Source organism: Natator depressus, chromosome 4, assembly GCF_965152275.1.
Source record: "Natator depressus isolate rNatDep1 chromosome 4, rNatDep2.hap1, whole genome shotgun sequence".
Classification (NCBI taxonomy): Eukaryota; Metazoa; Chordata; order Testudines; family Cheloniidae; genus Natator; species Natator depressus.
In genome coordinates this window covers 13,437,509-13,460,435 of record NC_134237.1, presented here as the reverse complement: position 1 = coordinate 13,460,435, position 22,927 = coordinate 13,437,509, and the positions used below count along the sequence as shown (strand labels likewise).

The window sequence follows — 22,927 nt, the reverse complement described above, 5'->3', positions numbered from 1 at the left end:
CTGTGTCAAGAACTTTAACTCCAGCTGCTAGATTTGTACATAGAGAACTTTCACACTTGAACAAATTTTGAAAAAGAAAACATGACCAGTGTCTGTAATGGTTTCCTAAGCAAGCAGGAGTCACTTCTATTTAATCACCTGAGCACTTGGCCAAATCTCACTTTGATCAGGCTTCTGGAAACATTTAGTTCACAGTGGGCAAGTTTGGAGGTTTAATATAAGTAAAGTCACTTCTGGCCTAGCGTAGTTGCTGTTGTTTATTATTTCTATTACCATAGCGCCGCGGAGTTCAAATCATGGACCAGGAGTCTATTGTTCTAGGTTCAATATTGCAGTCCTTAAGTTATGTTTCCCTCTTATTGGAGCTACTCTAAATTCTGTTGTTTAAGGCAACACTCTAACTTTGAAATAATATTAAATAATTTAGGAGTGGAAGTGCCATTGACTTTCAAAAGTACTTACATCACTTTGGAAAATGTGATCTAGGCTCCTAAATCACTAGGTGTTTTTGAAAATTATGCCCTTAATAACAATGTATGCATAGATTGATGGGTTTTTGAAGACACAGTTGTTAACCTGAGTCATTCTAGGCTGCTTATATCATTACTGACTTCAGCCAGGTACAGTTTTGATGGCTTTGGTACACATGAAGGTTCTGTGATCACTAATACAAATTCTTTCAGTCCCTCAGCATCCTTTGAAGAATTTAGTTTTTCCTTTTTTTTTTTCGTTTCATCAACTAGTATTTGTTATGTCTACAGTATTTCAAATAAATCTTGATTATTTTCCCATTACCTCTGATAGTCTGTTTCTTGCTGACTGCCAGCTGTTATTTTCAGTTCTCATAGTGACTGGTTGCCTGGGTGCCAGTCTGGACAGTGAATTACTACGTTTGCCATAATAACATTTTGTTTTTCCTTCCTTTCTTCCAGCTGTGTTTGCTAAGGTTTGAGTAACTGAAATCTTGTGGGATTTGAAGTGTGTCCATTAGCATCTGTGCTGACTAGGTAACCCAATCCTGTTAGTGCATCTCTAAGAGTCAACAGAATTTACTATGAGTTAGCTTTTGCTATTTGAATAGCTCTCTTAAGCCATGCTTACACACAAGTTGTCCCTATTTAATTATATCAGTATATGTATACTTAGGAGATATTCAAAGGACTTAAGGAATTCCTAAAATTCAAAACTTCAGAACTGAGGTTGTGGGCAGTAATAGGAAGGAATCACAGAATCAGGACTGCTGCATTTGGTGATTTAATATAAGAGCATAAGAACTGCCATACTAGGTCAGACCAAAGGTCCATCAAGCCCAGTATCTGTTCTCTGACAGTGGCCAATGGCAGGTGCCCCAAAGGGAATGAACAGACAGGTTATCATCAAGTGATCCATGCCCTGTCACCCAATCCCAGCTTCTGGCAAACAGAGGCTAGGGACACCATTCCTGCCCATCCTGGCTAATAGCTATTGATGGACCTATCTTCCATGAATCTATCTAGCTCCCTTTTGAGCCCTGTTATAGTATTGGCCTTCACAACACCCTCTGGCAAGCAGTTCGAGGTTGACAGTGTGTTGCGTGAAAAAATACTTTCTTGTGTTTGTTTTAAACCTGCTACCTATTAATTAGTATTTAGTAATTAGTATAGATAATTAGTGTTCTGCATATTTGGAAGTTTCTAAATCTCTATGAATTTAAAGTAGTAAGATACAGTAAATTTTTGTCAGATTTAGAGAGAGAATTTTAGCTTTTCACAATGGTCTCTATATGGAATTTAGGTTTCAGAGTAGCAGCTGTGTTAGTCTGTATTCGCAAAAAGAAAAGGGGTACTTTTGGCACCTTAGAGACTAACCAATTTATTTGAGCATAAGCTTTCGTGAGCTACAGCTCACTTCAAACAAAACACCCATTGTTTCATGTTCTCTGTGTATATAAATCTCCCCACTGTATTTTCCACTGAATGCATGCGAAGAAGTGAGCTGTAGCTCACGAAAGCTTATGCTCAAATAAATTTATTAGTCTCTAAGGTGCCACAAGTACTCCTTTTCTTTATATGGAATTTAATTACCCTACTTGGTGGTTTAGCTAAAGCTCTTCAGAAGAGATTATGGTATCCCAGTACATACTACAGAATGAGTCTTTGCATAGGCCTTAAACTTAGCTGGTAGTACATAACTGTTGTTCTTATTTCATGCCTTACCTCATGTCTGTCCTGATGTCAGGCATTTAATTTTGTTGTGACCTATTCAGTTAGTCCAGCAGTTTTATTTGGAAGGTTTGGGGTTGGAGTAGGGTTACCATATGTCCAGATTTTCCTGGACGTGACCTCTTTTGGGGTCTTCCAATCTATGTCTGGGAAGATTTTTGAAATATGAACAAAAATGTCCATGATTTTTCCTTGCTCCAACATTGACTCTGGCAGAACTGCAATTTCTGGCATGTCCTAATAGCAGCACACACTTTTACTGGTTTGCTACCCTTACTTCTGTGCCGCTGCTGGTGGCACTGCTTTCAGAGCTGGGCAGACGGAGAGCGGCAACTGCTGGCTGGCTGCCCGGCTCTTAAGGTAGTGCCGCTGCCAGCAGCAGTAAGGATGACATGGTATTGATTGTTTAGTCGCTGAAAGGGATCCTGCTTGTACAGCGCACAGCTGCAGGCATACATCTGGTAAACACTTTCATGGCTATTTGATGTGCAATCAACCACTCTGAGAAAGATATGCTCCACAGAGAAATATGCATGGGCACAACAGGAAGAAGCACAGTAAGAAAGGACTGACTGTAAGAAAGTACATTTAAATTTGATTTACGTTTATATTTGAGGCCATTACACTTGTTTATAAATGTTAGATATTCAAAGTAGAAACTGTCTAGCAGAAGCACTGGAACAAAGTATGTAGGGAGACTGTGGAATCTCTGTCATTGAGATTTTTAAGAACAGGTTGGACAAACACCTGTCAGGGATACTCTAGATAGGACTGGACCCAAACTATAACCCATCCAAACACCCAGTGCTGGCTCTTCCTAGGCACAGTATTAGAACCCAAGAAGTATCATGTAACTTTGTCACAATTAAAGATCAAAACACTGCTATAGCTTCAAAGGACGCTTTAGCCAATTCTCTCACTGTTTTTGGCAATTCAAGATTTTTCACCATCAAAGGTTAAGAAGTTAAACGTGGTTTTCACCTGGTGCCCCCAGATAACTTTTTCTTCACTATCTTTTCTTTCTGTCTTTTCTATTTGCTGTAGGGAAATAAAGGATACTTATCTTCTTTCTCTGGTTGCCGCTGTTTGGCAACTAACCGAGTGAAAGTCACATTGTTCTGGAATGGAAATTTGTAAATGGTTCATGGAAAGACTTAAATTAAACTTCCATTGTAACCCTCTGTTTTCAGTCTGAAAAATTCCCTTTCAGGACTAAACTTTTCCATCGTGGATCTCAGCCCACAGGGGAATTATTCTGGAAAGAGGGAAGGAAATCTGATCAATGGTTTCTGAGTCATTGGTGTGTGAAAACTAACACCCTTTTAAGGTAATTTTGCTCACCACAACTCAAAGTGGTGAATGCCCCACCCCCAGCACTGGCAATGGCGTGCGCCCTAAGGGCTACAGGAAAACTGGACTGAGTTGAAAAACAGGTGCGGGGGGCACGTTGTCCCTGGAGCGCCCGTTCAGTGATCGACACGCTCGGCGCTCAGCAGCTTCCCTACCTCCGTCGCTCTGTAATCGATTGATTTTCGCTCGCGTGCCGTCCGGGGCTGGAGGAGGGAGGGAGTTGCTTACCTGCCCCTCCTCCGCCAAACAGCCCACGAGCCAAGGCAGAGGCGGGGCCGTTTCACTCGCTGACAGGCCTTGGCCCTGGCGGGCACCCATACGGCCTGTCGCGGGAACAGCGGGCCGACCTTTTGTCCCGCGGAGGGAGCGATGCGAGACGTGCTAGTGACGTCACCGCAGTCTCTGACTACCGCCCGAGCCCCGCGCGCCAAATTCGAACGCGGTAACCGGCGAGCGCGCGAGAGCACCCGCTAAGGGCCAGCAGCATCCACCCGGCTCGCGCGGCAGCAGCGTCTCCATGGCCACCCCCCCCAAGCGCAGCCGGGCCCAGAGCGGCATCAAGAAGATCGCCATAGAGGGCAACATCGGTGAGATCCCGCCGCGCGGCCCTGGCCCGTCCGGGACCAGCGCTGCGGCGCCGCCGTTCCTCACCTCTCCCGCCCTCCCCTGAGGTGACCTACCGCCATCCCTTGGCGGGAAGCGCCGGGACCTGCCGGGCCAGCCTCCTGCCCCGGCTGCTGGGCCAGCCGCTGCCGCCCTGGGATCACCTGCCCAGGGAGCCTCCTTCCGAGCCCGCCCGGCAGCTGGTTGTGCCCTAGGTCGCCACTGCCCTCCGAGCCCGGAGCGTGCCCTTTCCCTGTCCGCAAACCCGAGCGCTGCCTGCCCACGGCCCTCAGCCATGGGGAGAAGGCAACTCTGCCGTGGCTGTGAAGCCCTGGTGGGGACTGGTCTGGACGGGGACTTCTGCCGCACTTCCCCGCTTTGCCTTGGCTGTTCCTACTGGGCATGCTGAAAACACACCCATGCCACGGCAGTGGTTACCGTTGTGTGTCTTCACAGCGCTTTACAAAGGTTGGCCCTTTCGACATCCCTGGGGAGGTGGCTACGTTTGGGAAATTGTCTGGACCAGCTCCCCGTGTCCACACGCTGCTCTGAATTAAAGCGATTTTCAGTCTGCAATAGAGTGGCCGCACGGGGAGCTCTTGCAGACGAGCTTATTCCACAGTAGCTGGTCCTATTGTGGTGTGGTAGCCCTGTTGGTCCCAAGATATTCAGAGAGGCAAGGCAGGTGAGATATTTTTATTGGACCAACTTCAGCTGGTGAGAGAAACAAGCTTTCAAGCTCACACAGAGCTTCATGTTAGCTATTCCTGTCAGTTTCCCTGCTGAAGCAAGCCCTTAGGTTAGGAAATCTGATCTAACAAGTATATACATCAGGAAAAGAAAGCAGGAAGTAACTTGGGAAGTTGCTAGTAGTGTTACAAGTACTGGATTGCAATACTGAAGATGTTATCCTTTGCTATATTCAAGTTCCTGGTTTGAACAAATGTATTTCTTTCTGTAGTATTCTTGCCAGATTTTTGTTTTATGAGTTAGGGCATCAGAAATGTTTGTGCAAGCAGACATGATCAGCTCAAGTCCCTTTAGTTCCTTTTTAATCCTGATAAATAATTATCACTATCTCCTTCTCCAAACTAGTCTGACCTTTTTTGTTTCTCAGGATTTTCTATGCTATTTTATTTTATACTAGTGAAGAGAAACCAGTTTAACTTGCTCTGAAGGCCAGGGAGTGCCTCCGGTTGTTCAGTGACAGGATGAGCTAAACCTTTTTGGCCCCAGAGTGCCATGTAGGAATTGAGGTCCTACCACTTCACTGATCTATTGCTCCTCCAGCTTTTGGTAGCCTTATTTATTCTCATTTTAATGTACTTTTTTTTGTTTGTTTTGAAACATTCCATTCTTTTGCTTTGTGGCAGACTTAATCTACTGGCTTTGTAACTGACGCTCCTTGTGGGGAGACAAATGACAGGATGGTGCCTTTGTAACTTTACCAGGGAGACCACCAGTTGCCTTTAAATTTCTTAATTAAAAGCTTTCTTTCTTGCCTGAAAATAAGTTAGAAGAAAAATTAGGTGGTACACTCTGAGAAGTTAAATTTACTTTTAAAAGTTAACTAAACAAAAAGATGAAGTAGGATGTGTCAGTAGTATCTAAATGTCACTTCACCTAGAATACTAACATAGACCAAGATTGTCTTTACTAGGGAAAAGGTGTATTTTTAACCCATGTTAAACTAACCCATGTTAAAATAATGAAAACAAGACGGCTGTAGTTTTTTTAACCCATATTAGCTGCTGGAAGTAAACTGTAGGGGGAGCCCTTGGTTTAAATTTTTTTCTCGAGTGAAGACAAGGTCGAAGCATCTTGAGGCACATGGGTGTATTGATAGAAAACATTGTCACACTGACAAATGCACAAAAAACATTTTCACACAAAAAATGCACACAGTTAAAATTCTGCATTTTCTGATTTATATTTTAAAGTCTACAGCCACAATAGTTTGTCTATGTTGCCATACATAGCATTGTATAGGATATGAACTTAAGCTGCTAATAACTTACATTACATGGGCACTTACAAAAGAACTCACTTAGCAGTTCATTCCTAGATTCAAGCATTCAGACTTAAAATTTTCTGCAGTGCATGCACAATTGCCTGTTTCCATTCATTAATAACTTAATGTCCAGTTTTTCAGACTTGCTTAGTGAGGATAATTCATGTACTAAGTTTAATGTTCATCCATTCTTTGGGAGGGGGGGAAGTTTGACAATAGCGAGAAGTTTTTTCACCCATATAGAAAAATGGTGAAAAATTTTTTCTGAAACTATTATCTTTGCTTAGCAATCATTAATTTTTCCAGAAAGTTATGAATAATTCAAAAGTTATTAGTGAAAATTGTTCTGTGGCATTAAGTATAGCACTTCATTCCAGGTGACTAATATAGTGATGTATTTAATGTCAACTTTTTTCCCTTGTTTTAGCTCCACAATAAACATCCCATAATCATTAGGTTCCCTGTTTAATATGTTCTAGCATGCTTCTGCTACTCTGCTATAGAATATAGTCTGCACACGAGGTCAGGGTCAGGTTATATTTCAGAAATTTTACAGAAAATATTATATTTACAGAAAATATTATACAACTGATGGTTGTTACGGGTAAGGGAAAAAGATTCGATTGATCTCATTGGCCTTGTTCCAAGACCTAATCTACGTATGGATGCTGTAATACTGCAGGAGGAGAATGTACTGGGGAGGTCTTCTCATGAAGCCAGTGATACATGGGAAGTGGAGGTTGCAATTGGTGGAACCTGGAAAACGGAGTGTCTAGTGGCTAACAATTAACCACTTCCATTACTTTCTGACAGATGTATTTATTGTGCTCTTTTCCAACAGCTGCAGGAAAATCAACATTTGTGAATATTCTCAAACAAGTTACCCAGGAATGGGAAGTTGTTCCTGAGCCTGTAGAAAGATGGTGCAATGTTCAAAGCTGCCAAGAGGATTATGAGGTATGATGATAGCCTTTGACTTTTATTGAGATTAGTATTTCATATTATTTGCCCATTATTGAGCAAGGAGAAACTGCATCTTTGGGATCAAGGCCTCTTCTAATCTAATAAAACAGTAATAAAAATATGATCTGTGTGTGTATATATATACCTGGAATAGTAACAGTTTAATCAACTCTCATCATATTCATTTGGATTCCTTTCACCTTTGTAGGTTTTGACCCTTATTAAGCAACCTTGTGATGCTCAAATGGAATGTGTGTTTACACTCGTGCATGTTTAAGACAAAGTAGGTATGGGGAGTGTAGTAATCCTTTCGGCTAGACTTACAAGTGTATTGCAGAGTAAACACCATTTACACCTAATCGGCACAAATATTGGAAAAATGCCAGTCCTTGCTTGCACGGCCTCTCCCACTTGAGCACCACTGGCTTTGTCTGTACTGGCACTTCATCAGCAAAACTTTTGTCGTTCAGGGTTGTTAAAAAAAAAAAAAAACACACACCCCCAAATGACAAAAGTTTTACAGACAAAAAGCACTGGTGTGAACAGCGCTTTGTCGGCAGGAGAACTGTCGCTCTTGGGGGTGGAAGTTTTTTGTCAGTAGGAGAGCTCTCTCCTGCTGACAAACAGCAGCACAGCCATGTCACTAAAAGTTGTGTAGTGTAGCCATAGCCTAAAACATGACAAGGAAGTACTGGAAAGACATAGCTCAGATTTGATAATATATCTCTGTGAAGAAAACATAGAATAGTTCAGATGTCCCAGGAGATATCTTCTGAAACCTTTGGCAAAAGAATGTGAGCTGCTGATTAAATTGTTTATATAATCTGGTTTTGATTTTGATATTTGCATTCTAAACCTGGATCTGTAGCTATTTCAGCTTGCTTCATGGCTGCCACCTAAGGGCACAAGTCATGATATCTGTGCACAGTAGTGCTATCACTGAGCCATAAAGGAACTTTTTTAAATGTAAAAAATAGTACAATGTATTTTGACACACTAAACCAGAGGTGGGCAAACTACAGCCCCTGAGCTCCTGGCCTGGGAGGCTCCCTCCCGGCCCTCCCCAGCTGTTCCCCCTTCCCTGCAGCCTCAGCTCACTGCACTGCCAGTGCCTCGTGCTCTGGGTGGCGGAGCAGCGAGCTCCTGGGGCAGCGCAGCTGCAGAGCCTGGCCTGACCCAGTGCTCTGTGCTGCGCAGCGTGGCTGCCTGTCCTGGTGCAGCCGCACCACCAGTGCTCCAGGCAGCGGGGTAAGGAGGCAGGGAGTGGGGGGATTGGATAGAGAGAAGGGGAGTTCGGGGGTGTGGATAGGGGTCCGGGCTGTCAGAGGGCAGGGAACAGGGTGGTTGAATGGAGACGGGGTCCCAGGGGGGCAGTCAGAAAGGAGGGGGGATTGGATGGGGCGGCGGGGGGCAGTCAGGGACAGGCATTCTGGGGGAAGTCAGGGGACAGGGAGAAGGGGTGGTTGGATGTGGCAGGGGTCCCGGGGGTGCTGTCAGGAAGGGGAGGGGGGGTTAGATGGGGTGGGGGGAGTAGGACAGGGAGTCCGGGGACAGTGAAGGAGAAGGGGGGGGTGGATGGGGGCAGGGGTCGCAGGGGGGCAGTCAGAAAGGAGAGGGGGGAGTTGGATGGGGCGGCGGGGGGCAGTTGGGGCAGGAGGTCAGGGGACAGAGAGCGGGGGGTGGATGGGACAGAGGTCCGGGTGGGGGGGGTGAGAAGCAGGAGGGGTCAGATATGGGGCGGGGGTTGGGCCATGCCTGGCTGTTTGGGAAGGCACAACCTCCTCTAACTGGCCCTCCATACAATTTCAGAAACCCGATGCGGCCCTCAGGCCAAAAAGTTTGCCCACCCCTGCACTAAACAAAAGTTTTAAACAGTGAAGGCATTCCTCATCTACCATTTATTGGGAAAAGTGTGTGCTTGTACTAGGTCATCCAAACCAAGCAACTTTTCACAGCCCTTTTGGGTTGCAATGAAGAAGTTTTTGGAGATCCTGGCAATTACAGATCCGTAAGTCTAATGTTCGTACCGGGCAAATTAGTTGAAACAATAGTAAAGAATAAAACTGTCAGACACATAGAAGAACATAAATTTTTGCGCAAAAGTCAACATGGTTTCTGTAAAGGGAGACCATGTCTTACTAATCTATTAGAGTTCTTTGAGGGGGTCAACAAACATGTGGACAAGGGGGATGCAGTGGACATAGTGTACTTAGATTTCCAGAAAGCCTTTGACAAGGTCCTTCACCAAAGGCTCATACGTAAATTAAGTTGTCATGGGATAAGAGGGAAGATCCTTTTATGGATTGAGAACTGGTTAAAAGAGAGGGAACAAAGGGTAGGAATAAATGGTAAATTTTCAGAACGGAGAGGGGTAACTAGTGGTGTTCCCCAAGGATCAGTCCTAGGACCAATCCTATTCAACTTATTCATAAATGATCTGGAGAAAGGGATAAACAGTGAGGTGGCAAAGTTTGCAGATGATACTAAACTGCTCAAGATAGTTAAGACCAAAGTAGACTGTGAAGAACTTCAAAAAGATTTCACAAAACTAAGTGATTGAGCAACAAAATGACAAATGAAATTTAATGTGGATAAATGTAAAGTAATGCACACTGGAAAGAATAACCCCACCTATACATATGATATGATAGGGGGCTAATTTAGCTACAACTAATCAGGAGAAAGATCATGGAGTCATTGTGGATAGTTCTCTAAAGACGTCCACGCAGTGTGCAGCAGCAGTCAAAAAAGCAAACGGGATGTTAGGAATCATTAAAAAAGGGATAGAGAATAAGATGGAAAATATCTTATTGCCCTTATATAAATCCATGGTACGCCCACATCTTGAATACTGCGTACAGATGTGGTCCCCTCATCTCAAAAAAGATATACTGGCATTAGAAAAGGTTCAGAAAAGGGCAACTAAAATTATTAGGGGTTTGGAACGGGTCCCATATGAGGAGAGATTAAAGAGGCTAGGACTTTTCAGCTTGGAAAAGAGGAGACTAAGGGGAGAATATGATAGAGGTATATTAAATCATGAGTGGTGTGGAGAAAGTGAATAAGGAAAAGTTATTTACTTGTTCCCATAATATAAGAACTATGGGTAACAGGTTTAAAACAAATAAAAGGAAGTTCTTCACTCAGTGCACAGTCAACCTGTGGAACTCCTTGCCTGAGGTGGTTGTGAAGGACTATAACAGGGTTTAAAAGAGAACTGGATAAATTCATGGAGGTTAAGTCTATTAATGGCTGTTAGCCAGGATGGGCAAGGAATGGTGTCCCTAGCCTCTGTTTGTCAGAGGATGGAGATGGATGATAGGAGAGAGATCACTAGATCATTACCTGTTAGGTTCACTCCCTCTGGGGCACCTGGCATTGGCCACTGCCAGTAGACAGGATACTGGGCTGGATGGACCTTTGGTCTGACCCAGTATGGCCATTCTTATCTTCTTATGAGATGAGTGCTCATAATGGTTGAGATCCTCTAACTGCCCATTTCAAGTCAAGGATTGGTATCTGTGGCCATCAATGTGGTAACATTATTTAATTGTAGCCAAAAAACAGCTCTGTATAATAAAATTATCCTGTGCAGTTTAGCTTTGACATATAGCATTTTTGACTGAGAAATTTACAACTGAAATGTCAACACTCTAACGATAGTTTTACAACTAATTAATAATGAAAGTTTAAAAGGAAAAGTTAATATTGCTTAATTGTGTAACTTAAGCAGATATATTTCTGTTTATAATAGAAATGTAGCCCTGGAAGGAATCTCAAGAAGTCACTAGTTCATCCCCCTGTGCTGAGGCAGAATTAAGTATGTCTTCTGGGATAGTGTAGGTTATTAGTGAGCATACATGCACATTAAATATATTTATATGCTCACCTTAAGACCAATGGGAGCTGTGTGTTCTAGTGATTAGAATACAGGCATGGGAGTCAGTTACCCAAGGCTACACAACAGGTCAGTGGCAGAGTTGGGAAGTGTCTGCTCCTCAGTTTCTCTGTTTATAAAAATTGCCCATGTACTCATTTTATAAAAGTCCTTAGAGGCAAGCCATTACAGAAGTGCAAAATAGTAATTATTATCATTAGTAAGTTTTCTGATGTCCACATTACGTAGTCCATTTTCAATTGTACCTTTGTTAAATCAAAGCCACTTTTTTCATAAACAAAACAAAGGCACTCCTTTCCATTCTACCCCCGCTTCCTACACACAGTAGAAAGATTATGACCAGACAAAATTTGTAATTTTCTTTATATAGGCCTGTGCCAAAACAGAACACTATTTGTCCAAAACACATAATTGGTTGCTGAATTTAACTCAAGTTTTGCGGCATTTGACCTTTGGTGTCTCACGCCTTGCAATGTGCCTGATGTGAATATGACTTGCAAACCCGTGCATGAAATCTTCCCCATAGGTGAATAAAGGTAAAATGCTGCACAGTTCATAACTGTGTTTTCCCAAATAAAAAACAGTTGGGTTGTGCTCTCACACACTATGCCCCAGTGTTGCAGGGGGTCTCAGAGAAGTGCAGGATGCAATTCTCAGCACAACAAAGGGAGTTAAGATGTGTGCAAATGACACTAACACTTATAAATGGAGACTAAGAGTAGCTGGAGACAATTCTAGGCCTGAAAAAAGAGACTACACCATTTTGTCATGATAAGCAATTTTGGGCATTTTAGAGAGAACTTAGATAAGTTGGACCCCATAATCATTGGGTGACTTACTTTGTTAAAAATAGGAGCTGACGACATCACAGAAGAGTGGAGGGAATGTGCTTCAGATGATGTATGAGAAACCGGACCGGTGGTCTTTCACCTTCCAGACGTATGCCTGCCTGAGCAGAATCCGGGCTCAGCTCAAATCCCTTAATGGGAAAATCAGGGAGGTGGAGAACCCTGTGGTCTTCTTTGAGCGATCTGTGTATAGCGACAGGTATGTTTAATATGTGGACACTTGGCTGAGTAGTAGAATCCTCGTATGACTAGAAAGCAGATGAGCTTTCATAAGCACTTAAGGACCAGTGGTTTGTGACTGGCTCTGATGAGTTTACGATATTATCAGTGAATCCATTGTTCACTTTCTCTCCATATTATTGTACAATGAGGTCATTTTACCAATTCAAACAATAACTTTGTTGTATTAATGAAATTATATTAAATATATGTAATTTTCTGTCCTCTTAAAAATAAGGGAGGGAGGCAGGCAGAGTTGAAGGGAGAAAGAAGAGCAAATTCTCTATCTCTCCCTAACTTTTGTTATTCCCATGTTCTTTGAGAGCTGCTCTATATTTGCTCCTAAGTGTCTTACCTTTCAGTCTCTGGCTGCAGGGGGTTGAACTTCACTGTTGAGCCCCATGTCTGCAGTTTTGGGGTTAATAGTGCCCGAGGATAGTCCTAGCCAGCTACCACGGTGCTTCAGTGGAGGAGCTAGGTGTACTGTCCTAAATGCTCTTGTTGCAGTCTCCAAAAGGTGGTGAACCTGTCAGAGAGGCAATAGAACATATGTCTGAACCCCGAACATGGCAGCTATGCATGACTCTGTGGGGAAACTGCAACTGAAATAGCATGGGGTAGGGGACCAGATGGGTGGCAAGACTGCAGCCATCTAGAAAGAGAGCAAAGGGTTAAATACAGTCTAGTAAAAAGATCACCTGACTCCTTCAGGTGAGCCAGTGGAACAAAACTGTTAGGTTTTAGCAACACTATTCATGGATAATTGAGTTTTTTGCAATCTAAACATTGATCAGGCTACAAAAGTAGCTCCATCCATTTTTTCTTAGATATGGCAGAGCATATTGAACTGGATATTTAAATAACATGACTTACATTTCCTCATTGTTTGATAAATCTTTTGGGTTTTAGGTATATTTTTGCATCTAACTTATATGAATCTGATTGCATGGATGAAACCGAATGGACGATTTACCAAGATTGGCATGAATGGATGAATAAGCAGTTTGGTCAAAGCCTTCAACTAGATGGAATCATTTATCTCAGAGCCACTCCTGAGGTGAGAAATAAAACTTTATGAATTTAGCAAGAATGAGAGTGCGATCAGATTGACCAATCTGAGCCTTGCCTATAAATCTTTGTCTACATGAGTTTAGAACTATTTTGCCAGGTTGCACTCTTTAATACTCCATAGAAAGTGGTGTATTTTTAAGGTATCAACCAAACTACTGTTTTCTTGAGAAATCTCAGTTACGTTCAAACAAATCTTCAGCCCAAGCTGTCTGTATCAGAATCTTTAAACTTGTGACTGCTCATGTTAAAACACCAACACCAGGCATGTTACCTAGTGGCAACACAGCTGTCTGGGAAATAAAATTGGGGCAGAGAAAGTGGACTTCTGTCCAAGAAAATGCCTAGAAATAATATTTTGCCCATTTATATCAAGGATCTCAAAGTGCTTTACGTACATTAGTAAAGCCTCACATGTTCCTGTGAGATGATATTCTTTACAGATAAAGAAAACTGAAGCATAAAGAGATTAAGGAGACAATATAGCTGTTCTGCCTGAGAAGGTAAGATGACTTGGATTCAGAGCTCAGCCACTTTGCCCAAAAGAACACAGAACTAGTGGGCAGGGAGCAATGTACTAAAATCCACACACTGGATGGAGATTATAATGGAAAAACAGTGGAAATTCCATGGATTTTTGGGTCACAGATGAGTATCAGGAGTGCCTCTTTCTGGCTCTCAATCATTCTGAAGCCCATACCAATGCAAGCCTTGCTGCCTCATTTGCCTTGTTTGCCATAGGTTCTCTGGTATTCAGGTTCTTGTCCTTTCTGATGTGGTTCATGTGATATGTAGGTGTAGCTGTTGCTGATATAGTCAATGTTAAAAGCTGTTTGGAAAACCTGGGTTAGGGGAGGGATGGGTTTCAAATTTTCCTATTTTCTGTCAGTATAGTTTTGACACTTTTTATTACCAGCCCTCATCAGTAATAATTTCCAATGCAAATATCTTTACTGCTGCCTTGAGAAAGGACATTCGCTGTGCAAGGTGGCCTGTTCCTGACTCCTTTTCTTTTGCCTGGATGCATATTGTATTCAGTGATTGTCACTGGCATGGAGAGAATGGTCGAGGCTGCTTGCTCCCATATGATGCCATGTAGCTGTTTACCTTTTTGACTTTGATTATAGGCCCATCTGTTCTGTGACAAGGGGAAAGTATGGCCATAAGCAACTTGTCTAAGGTCAAAGTCAGAGGCAAAGCCAGGAATAGTACCCATGTGTCCTAATTTCCAATCCTTTGCTATAAACACTTAACCATAGTTAAGTCTGTTGGGCTGCTCTTTCCTTATTGCACTTTTCCGCAATTGCTGTAACTATTCCTTAGGGGGAAGAATTTTTGGAATCCTATGCCAGTCCGGGACATATTTCTTGATAAGGGTAGATAAGAGCATTGTCAAAGTATTTGCATGAATGGAGGGGTACTCTCACTGTATAGAGTATTTGGTAGAAATATAAGGTATGGTGTAGATTTGGCTTGATCACTTTCTGTGGGCCTTAGCAAAGCCCACAGAAGAACTTGGAGCTATTGTGTGACTAACTGGTCACCTGTACAGGCAGGATTTAACGTGTCTAATGTTCCTGGAAAGCTTAGGGACTGCTCTTCACATCTTTGCAAGTCTTCCTGCATCTGTGTGTTTAAAGATTGCTCTAGGTGGTGCTGATGTGTCAGGGGATGCTTCAAGTTTCCTGACTCTTATTTTTTGACAAGGCAAACACCTTACATTTACTCCCTTCCTAAGATCAAGTAATGCTAGATTGGGGCAAGGGTCGGGGTATAAGGCTACACTAGCATTGAGGAGCATAAAAATTCCAGTGTTTAAACTTCAGTTTAAATTATAATATCCCCATAAATAGTATAATACCTGTAAAAATAAAGAATATTATAGTATGTACAAAAAGACTATAAGTTTACAGTAAACATCTTTCTTGCAAATATTGCACCCTGTGTAATTGTAAAGGAATACATAAGTGCCCTTCCTTTTGTGCACGTTGTATCAAAGGTACTTAGCTTTTGGCATCTAGTGTGATGACATCGCAGAGCCCTGTGTTCATTCTTTTGTATCCCACACACCCTGTTATGTTTTCATCTTTGGCCTTGAATTTTATTTGTTCCTTTAAAGTATGACTAATTTGTGTATTTACATCTTGTGAAAAGATAAAAAAAAAGGTCTTCAGACTGTCATTCCTGATCATAATTACGGAGTTTGCCGTGAGTATACAACCAAGTGAAAAATATAAGAATGTGAAAGGAACACTGTAACCTAAAGACAGACACATGTTTAAATCCTTACAGATAATACTTTAGATTATTAAAACCAAAAGAACTTTAAAAATCCAATATACTTTACATTATTTATGCTGTTGACTTTTTGCATTTCATTCAGCTAGGACAATGTATGTAGACCAATGTATGTACGTAGTCAAGTGCACTTCTTGTACTGAACATACCAGCATAATGCTGTGGTGTTTGAGTTTCTATTACTATAGGGTAATATCTAAATAAAAAGTTTGAATTGCCCCATCACCACCACCAAAAATCAAGCCACTGACACTTTCTCTTCTGAGTTTTGCAATCTTAGCATTTTAAGAAAATTTCAAGTTTTGGCCTGAATTATTTGAACATGTTACTTTAAACCTGTAGATACTTAGATAAGCTATAGACAAGCTTCACAGAAGGAGTGATAGGCAAACTACTACTTAAGCACTGGACCAAGAGTCAGGAATTCTTGGTTCTATTACTGGCTCTCCCACAAAGCTGATTTGTAAATTTGACTTTTCTGTGCCTGGCTCTCAATTCATAAAGGGTATTTTTTTAAAATTGTGGTTTTGCCCCTTATAGTCTGTTTTATGATTTATAAAGAGAGCTAAAAGGTGTGTGTGTGTTGAAAAATAAGAATATTTTTATTTTACAAAAATCAGGAATTTCAAGTTTGGTCTTCCCCTGTTCTGCCAAAGGACTTCTTGGTGGGCTCCAAAGACATTTTCTGAACTCTCACCTTCATTGGAGTGTTTGGGGTTGCTGAGACACCATTTCTCCCAAGGGCTCATGAACCTTTGGAATTAAGTAGATGTCAGCAAAACAAACAAGTTTTAAACAGGCTGCTTAAAAATTCTCCAGAAACTAGACAAGACATGAGTTTCTAATGCTATAGAGGCCATTTTCTTCTCCCTTTTATTTTAACTGTTCAGGCCCTCTTCGTACACCATAATAAAGCAATAAAGGGCACAAACCCATCTCTTTTGCACATTACCATAAAAGATTATAAAAATAATCTCAGGGCATTGTGAACTTTAACACTTTCAATACTCTTTGTTATCTTCTGATAAAAGGTGCCATAAGTGCAAAGTAATATAAGTAAATACCTTTTTTTAATAAAAGTCAGCAATAAAACTTTTCTACATATCACAAGATCTGAAAAATGAAAAAAATGTTGTTGGAACTTTTAATTGAACTTGCCCCTTTACACATCACATCCTTATTGTATGGAATACAGAAAAATAAACCTTTTTATTAGTGTACTGGAGTTTCAGGATGAACTTGAACTTTTGTTTTTTATATTGTCTTTAAGTGAAAGATTTACCTTTTGAATTTTTGAGTCCACAAAGGCAACAATAATTCTCAAGAATAGTTGTTCACATTTCCCAATAAAAGGACATAATTGACTGGGAACATGGCTCCACAACAAAGCTTTTTATGTTGTTTTCAATAATCAAGTGAACCTTTAAGTGCCAATGTTGAAGAACTGATGCAAAGTTTCTCTTATATTTTTTTATCATTTTTTTGCCATTTAACCAACAACACGTCATTGGCCTCCATCAGCTAAACATGGAAGAATCTTTCTGTACTCCCAAAACTCACTCACTAATTAAAGGGTGGCAATCTTTGCTAAGAGTGTAGGGTATTGGGCTTTTTTTTTTTTTTTTTTTTTTTTAAAAGCTTCAGGGAGTTGAAAATAAATTGGACTTTAATTCTTCTCTTGTAAATTGGTCTACTTTTTTTCTTTCTGCTTTTAGAAATGCTTAAATAGGATTTACTTGCGTGGAAGAGATGAAGAACAAGAAATTCCTATTGAATATCTGGAGAAACTTCACTACAAACATGAAAGCTGGCTTCAGCATAGAACATTACGGTAGGCTTTTATTTATTTATTTATTTTTGGTGACTAACGCGTGCCTGGAAACATCTGATAGTGAAGGTGTTTGCTGGTGTCTTCCCCACGGTTTCAAATAAGACTTCAGTTGTCCTTGAAAATGTCAAACCATGATGGCTTTTAAAAATCAAGTATCTTATGTATTTGGGTCTCTTATAACTATATTTGAAAATGTCTTATTGGGCTCAGTCTCACAGGGTGTTGAACATTATTTGGGGATCCAGGATGCCCTTCAATTCATGTTCAACTCAGCTGGAGCTGAGAGCATTTAGCAGTTTGCAGAACTGAACTCACTGGGATACATAGCCTGGACATTACTGAAGTCACTTGGAGATGCTGGTCACTCAGCACGCTGTAGATTCGAGGTTATTTATTTAGGAGCCTAACCAAGCAATCTAGCTTTAGGGTCCTGTATTTAAAAATTAAGGATATAATTTATTAAGCTCTGCAGTTCTCCCAATCTGGGAGATTTTCATTGTTAAGATTGCTGTGATGAAAACTTGATTTATATTTACTTTGCAATTAATACAATTTCTCTCCTTTTCCTATTCCTACACCCCTATTTCTATATAGAACGGATTTTGAATACTTGGAAGAAGTACCCATCTTAACACTGGATGTTAATGAAGATTTCAAAGGCAACAAAGACCAGTATGAAAATATGATTGAAAAGGTAAAACTTAACAAGAAATACCAACTTTTTGCTATTTAAACATGTTGATAAACATTCAGTACAAGATCACATTTATGTTCAAAGAAAACTATGTACTTTGGAACAGCAGTCTGTAACTTCAAAACCATCTCTCACCATAATTTTTCTGTGCAATATTTAACCTAAAGCTTTTTTTAAGGTACATTTGAGACCACCACTGGAACTGCCTCTGTGTGTGTGAGTGCATGTACATGCACAAATATATGCACCTAGGGTCACTGAGCAATATGAATCACTCCTCCATTTAACCCACTACTATCACCACTTTGAGTCAGTAACTAACATGTCAGTGTTCTGACCCAAAGCAGCAAGCAGAGAGAAGACCCACTGTAGGCTCTGTGGATTTCACTATTTGGAGAAAGGAAAATTTTGAATAAATATATAAATCTTATTTGTGACACTGGCAGTATACAAGCCCATTGAAAGACTGTAATTCAAAATAAAACTACTAATGCAGGGAGGAGATATATAAAATCATAAAACACTGTTTACACATTAAGCATGTTTCTTAAACATTAAACAATCCAGTTTTCTTCTTGTGTAAATGATTTTCCAGCTTGATGTTACACTGGTTAAATAATCTTGTGTGTTCTTGACAGAGAGAAACTGTTCTTATGTTGCTGCCATTCTACTCCCGTCATACACAACTACAAAATGTTTGTTAAAGAAGCAGACAGAAATGCCTCTGAAAAGCAGTTAGTAGGTGTGCAAACACAGTGGCTGCTTTTCAAATTTAGTCTCTCAATTTATTTGGGAAATGATGCGGAATATAAAATGGAGCTATTGCATTTTTGGATCAAATATATTTCTTTGAGTAGTCTTAAGGGAGAAATTAAACTCAGGGTTTTGTTACATCAATCTGGTCTATTTCTTAGCTAATGCTAAAGGGATAATTTTTCTACTCTAGGCCAACAAGTTGAACTTTCACTTGGATATTAATTGTTCTTGTGTGGTGTTGGCCACTTAGTTCATAGCCATTTCAGTAAATGTTCAGTAGCTCAGATACTTTTATATTGTCTTTAAATTTTGCTAGTAATATTTATTTCACACTGCAGTAAGGCTTGTCCAGTTTCTCTGAGAAATAATTTGTTTACCTCACAAGGTGACTTACCCCTTGGTCTTGCTTTATCCATTAGGAAATAAGGTCATTTACCTGTTAAAATAGCCTGCATAGTCTCTGATGACTTTAGAGCAGGGTTGGGCAAACTCTTTGGCCCGAGGGTCACATCTGGGTTGCAAAACTGTATGGAGGGCCGGGTAGGGAAGGCTGTGCCTCCCCAAACAGCCTGTCCCCCACCCTCTATCCACCCCAACCCATACACACACACACACACGCACCCCGGCCCAGCAGGAGCAGTGGGCCAGAGCGCTGGCGGTGAGGCAAGCTGAGGCTGCGGGGTAGGGTCTGGGGGCTAGCCTCCCCGGCCGGGAGCCTCAGGGGCCCTGTGGGCCAGATGTGGCCCACAGGCTGTAGTTTGCCCACCTCTGCTTTAGAGCTTGTTACATGACCGAGCAACCTAAAACGCCCTGACTGTAGTGATTGAATATGCTTCCTCACCAGCCCAGGGGGAAAGAGACTAGGAACTGGAATTCAACCCATTTCCTGCATAGCACTGAGACACTGCTGCAGAGTCAAGCCATTGGACACACATCTTAAAGTGTCCTAAGCTTTTGCTAGGGATATTCTTAGTTGTTTTTGCATACGGTAGAGCCTCAGATTTATGAACACCTCGGGAATGTGTTGTTCGTAACTTTGAACAAAATGTTATGGTTGTTCTATCAAAAGTTTACAACTGAACATTGACTTAATACAGCTCTGAAGCTTTACTTTCTTTCTTTGTCTGGTTTGTCCTCGTCTGTCCCTCCACGAACGCAAGTTGACGCTCCACCATTCCATTTTGTTGCAAGCACATTCTTTCTATTTCTGGCCAAACAATTTTGTCATGGGATCAGCCCCGTTTTTGGTCTGCCCAGCGGTCGTTTGTGGTCTCTGGGGATCCAGTCACTAATGCGGGTTGTCCACCTATTGTCTTGCCTGCGGACTACATGACCCGCCCATCACCTGCACTACATCGGTCACATCTGTATGCCTTCTCTAATGCTTGTATCTAATGGATGATGAGCTGCCCATGAAGAATATGAAAGAACTGTTTAATTCCACTGTTCTGCCAGCAGTGCTATATGGAGCGGAAAACTGGTCAACGATGAAAGTGAGGGAAGAAAAAATTCGCTGTCACCCAGAGAGCAATGGAAAGGCGAATGTGTAAGATATTGCTCCATGATCACATACTGAATGAGGAGATCAGAAGGCGTACAGAGGTGACTGATGTAGTGCAGGTGATGTACGAAACTTTACTATGCAGAAGAAAAATGCTGCTTTCCCTTTATTTTTCAGTAGTTCACTGTATTGTATTTGTGCTTTTTTGGTGGGGATGGAAGGGGAGTGTCTCTGCTGCTGTCTGATTATGTACTTCCAGTTCAAATGAGGTATGTGGTTGACTGGTTATTTCGTAACTCTGGTGTTCATAAATCTCAGGTTCTACTGTGTCTCTAATGCTGAAGAGCAAATTCTCAGATAGCTGCATGGGAGCTCATTTGTGTTCATATATTTGGAATGTTTATTTTCTGAACTTTTATATACATGTTGAAACTGCTCATCTTCTGTAACAACTTTAGATGTAATCTTAAAGAATCTTGTTGCAGTTTAGGACAGTTTTCACATGTCTTAGAAGCACTGAAGAATTCCACATCAGTATAATGTGTGACTACCTAGGGTTCTTCACCTACTGAACTTCAGGAATCGTGGCTTTCTGCAACTCTGGCCACAAAATCACATGCTTTGTCATGGGATTTTATTTCACCCAGTAATTACACCTTGTACGGTATAAGGCAGTAGAGAGGTGAAAAGACAGTTCTCATAGATCTGTTTCATAAATACACTTCATTTGATTCAAAATATTTGCTTCTTTTGCAGGTCAAGAAATTTCTGAGCACTTTATAATCCTTTTGAAGAGCAAACAGAATCAAACTGTTCCAAACATCTGTGAGATCAGAGCTTGGGTTCAAATTCAGCTTTCTTATAAGGTGTCTGAAGAGGAGAGGTTCAGTGTTGTTGCTTTAACAAATTGTGAGGAACAAACACACTTTGTGGTGTTTGTTTTACAAAATTTATGTATAGATTATTTTCATAAACCAGTGGGCCTGTTCAGTGTTATAGAGAACAATTTACAAGTTACCCAACGCTACAAAGAGTCCCAGGAGCCCTTAATTACTACTCCCTGTTTCTGATTAGAGTAATAAATTCCCATAGAGCACTCTTCCTGTTTTGTCCCTAATTTGTATTTAATTCCCATGTAGTTAGGGGTTTTATCAGAACTGGTCTCCTGTATTTTTCAGTGGAATTTGAGAGTCTGCAAGGGAAGTTGTACATTCTGTAGCAGGTTCTTCCCAATTACGGGAAGAGGATATTGAGGGGAAGGGATTTCTGCTGATGAGGGAATTAATTTACATAAAGTACAAAAATGTGTTTTGATAATTCCAGAAGACTGGTGGGGCTTTGCCCAGAATGAGTTGGATCAAAAACCAAACCTTAAGTACAATGCTCCTTCAACAAACTTCGGTGTCTGCCATTTTTGTGTCATTTTGTAAACTAAGGTATTTAAGAATTTCCATCTGTTAGCGCTTGTTCTTTTTGTTTTATACCTTTTCCTATACAAAGTTATAAGATCTGTATAAATTATTTTTCATATTGGATAATTTCCATCTGAAATTTAGGAATCTGTTTTTGGTAGCCAGTAAATCCTTTTTTTTTTTCTGTGGAGGCCAGCATCCACTTGTTGAATGCTGAAATAGAAGGTAAAACTATGTAAGCTGTCTTTAGGTTTTAAATTGTGTTTTTAAATGTGATGTGAATAGACTTTTAAATGTTGTCATGGTGGGAGTTACATTGTTCTTACCTAGCAATCTCCTGCTGTTTTAATTTCTTCTCTGGTTAACTGTTGGCCTTTCTGCAATGTAAAAGGGAGAACTTTGTGGAGCAACCACTATTTTAATGCACTGATCTTTGTAATGGTGATTTTTCTTTCAAATTCTGAAAACACCATCAACCATTTAGTACACACATCTTGAAATATGTACTGTATTTTGTGCTGTATTGTTTTGCATTCAATACTTTTTCTCAATATGTAATTATACACTTGGCTTTTGAATGCAAATATTCTGTTGTCACAGGATTTTGTTATAATGGTGCTCATGTTCCCTGTCAATTTGGAGATAGAATCTCATACTGTGTGACTAGAATCATGTTTGAAAAATAAAAATGGATAGAAACTTTTTTGCACTTATTAAAATTGTTGGCTTTCAGTATCGTGTAACAGTTGTGCATAGATTGGCGATATGTAATATTCATACAAGAGCTGAGCTGATGTCAATATATGTCAAATTCTTGGAGGATATAAATTCACTACATTTTTTTTTTTTAAGTATTGTGTTACTGAGTCCAGATTTCCCACACATGGAAAATATGGAAAATGAATTACTAATTCCATATTTTTTCCAGACTTGTCCAGGACTGCAGAGGCAAAAGGAAAGACATTCTAAGATCTTAGCTCCAGAAACTGAGTTTATTTAAAGCCAGTGTCTGACATTGATGAAGATTCAGTTCAGATTTAATTAAACATGCAACAGAAACCTTGAAAATATTCTTGCCAAATCTACACCAGACACTAGCAACCTATTTTTAAGCAAGTTGCAATTATCCGTTAGGTTTCAGCTGCTAGGATTTAATACTTTGGTGTGATCATGTGAGCATTGTTCAAAATCTTATGATAATTAAGATCTTCATGTTATCAGCAGGTCCAAGTTATAATTAATATTTTTCAAACACATCACAGATTACATCAGAT

General features: G+C 40.7%; 1 protein-coding gene and 1 long non-coding RNA gene across 3 annotated transcripts in view; one reads left to right on the top strand and one right to left on the bottom strand.

The window, feature by feature from the left end:
• Positions 1-3,811, bottom strand: part of LOC141986180 (uncharacterized) — a 40,755-nt gene extending 36,944 nt beyond the window's left edge. The window contains exon 1 of the long non-coding RNA XR_012639221.1: positions 3,707-3,811. This is a non-coding gene — a long non-coding RNA (uncharacterized LOC141986180). The remainder of the gene's footprint in view (positions 1-3,706) is intronic.
• DCK (deoxycytidine kinase) lies at positions 3,750-22,348 on the top strand. 2 transcript variants are annotated; one of them, XM_074950411.1, is made up of 7 exons: positions 3,750-4,138; positions 7,007-7,122; positions 11,880-12,073; positions 13,003-13,150; positions 17,175-17,290; positions 17,885-17,984; positions 20,998-22,348. In XM_074950411.1, exons 1-7 carry the CDS (start codon positions 4,069-4,071, stop codon positions 21,022-21,024), a joined length of 771 nt encoding a protein of 256 aa, XP_074806512.1. In that variant the 5' UTR covers positions 3,750-4,068; the 3' UTR covers positions 21,025-22,348. The 2 variants fall into 2 exon arrangements, with proteins under 2 accessions (XP_074806512.1, XP_074806513.1); XM_074950412.1 differs by lacking the exon at positions 3,750-4,138 and adding an exon at positions 4,602-4,622.
• The last annotated feature ends 579 nt before the right edge of the window (positions 22,349-22,927 follow it).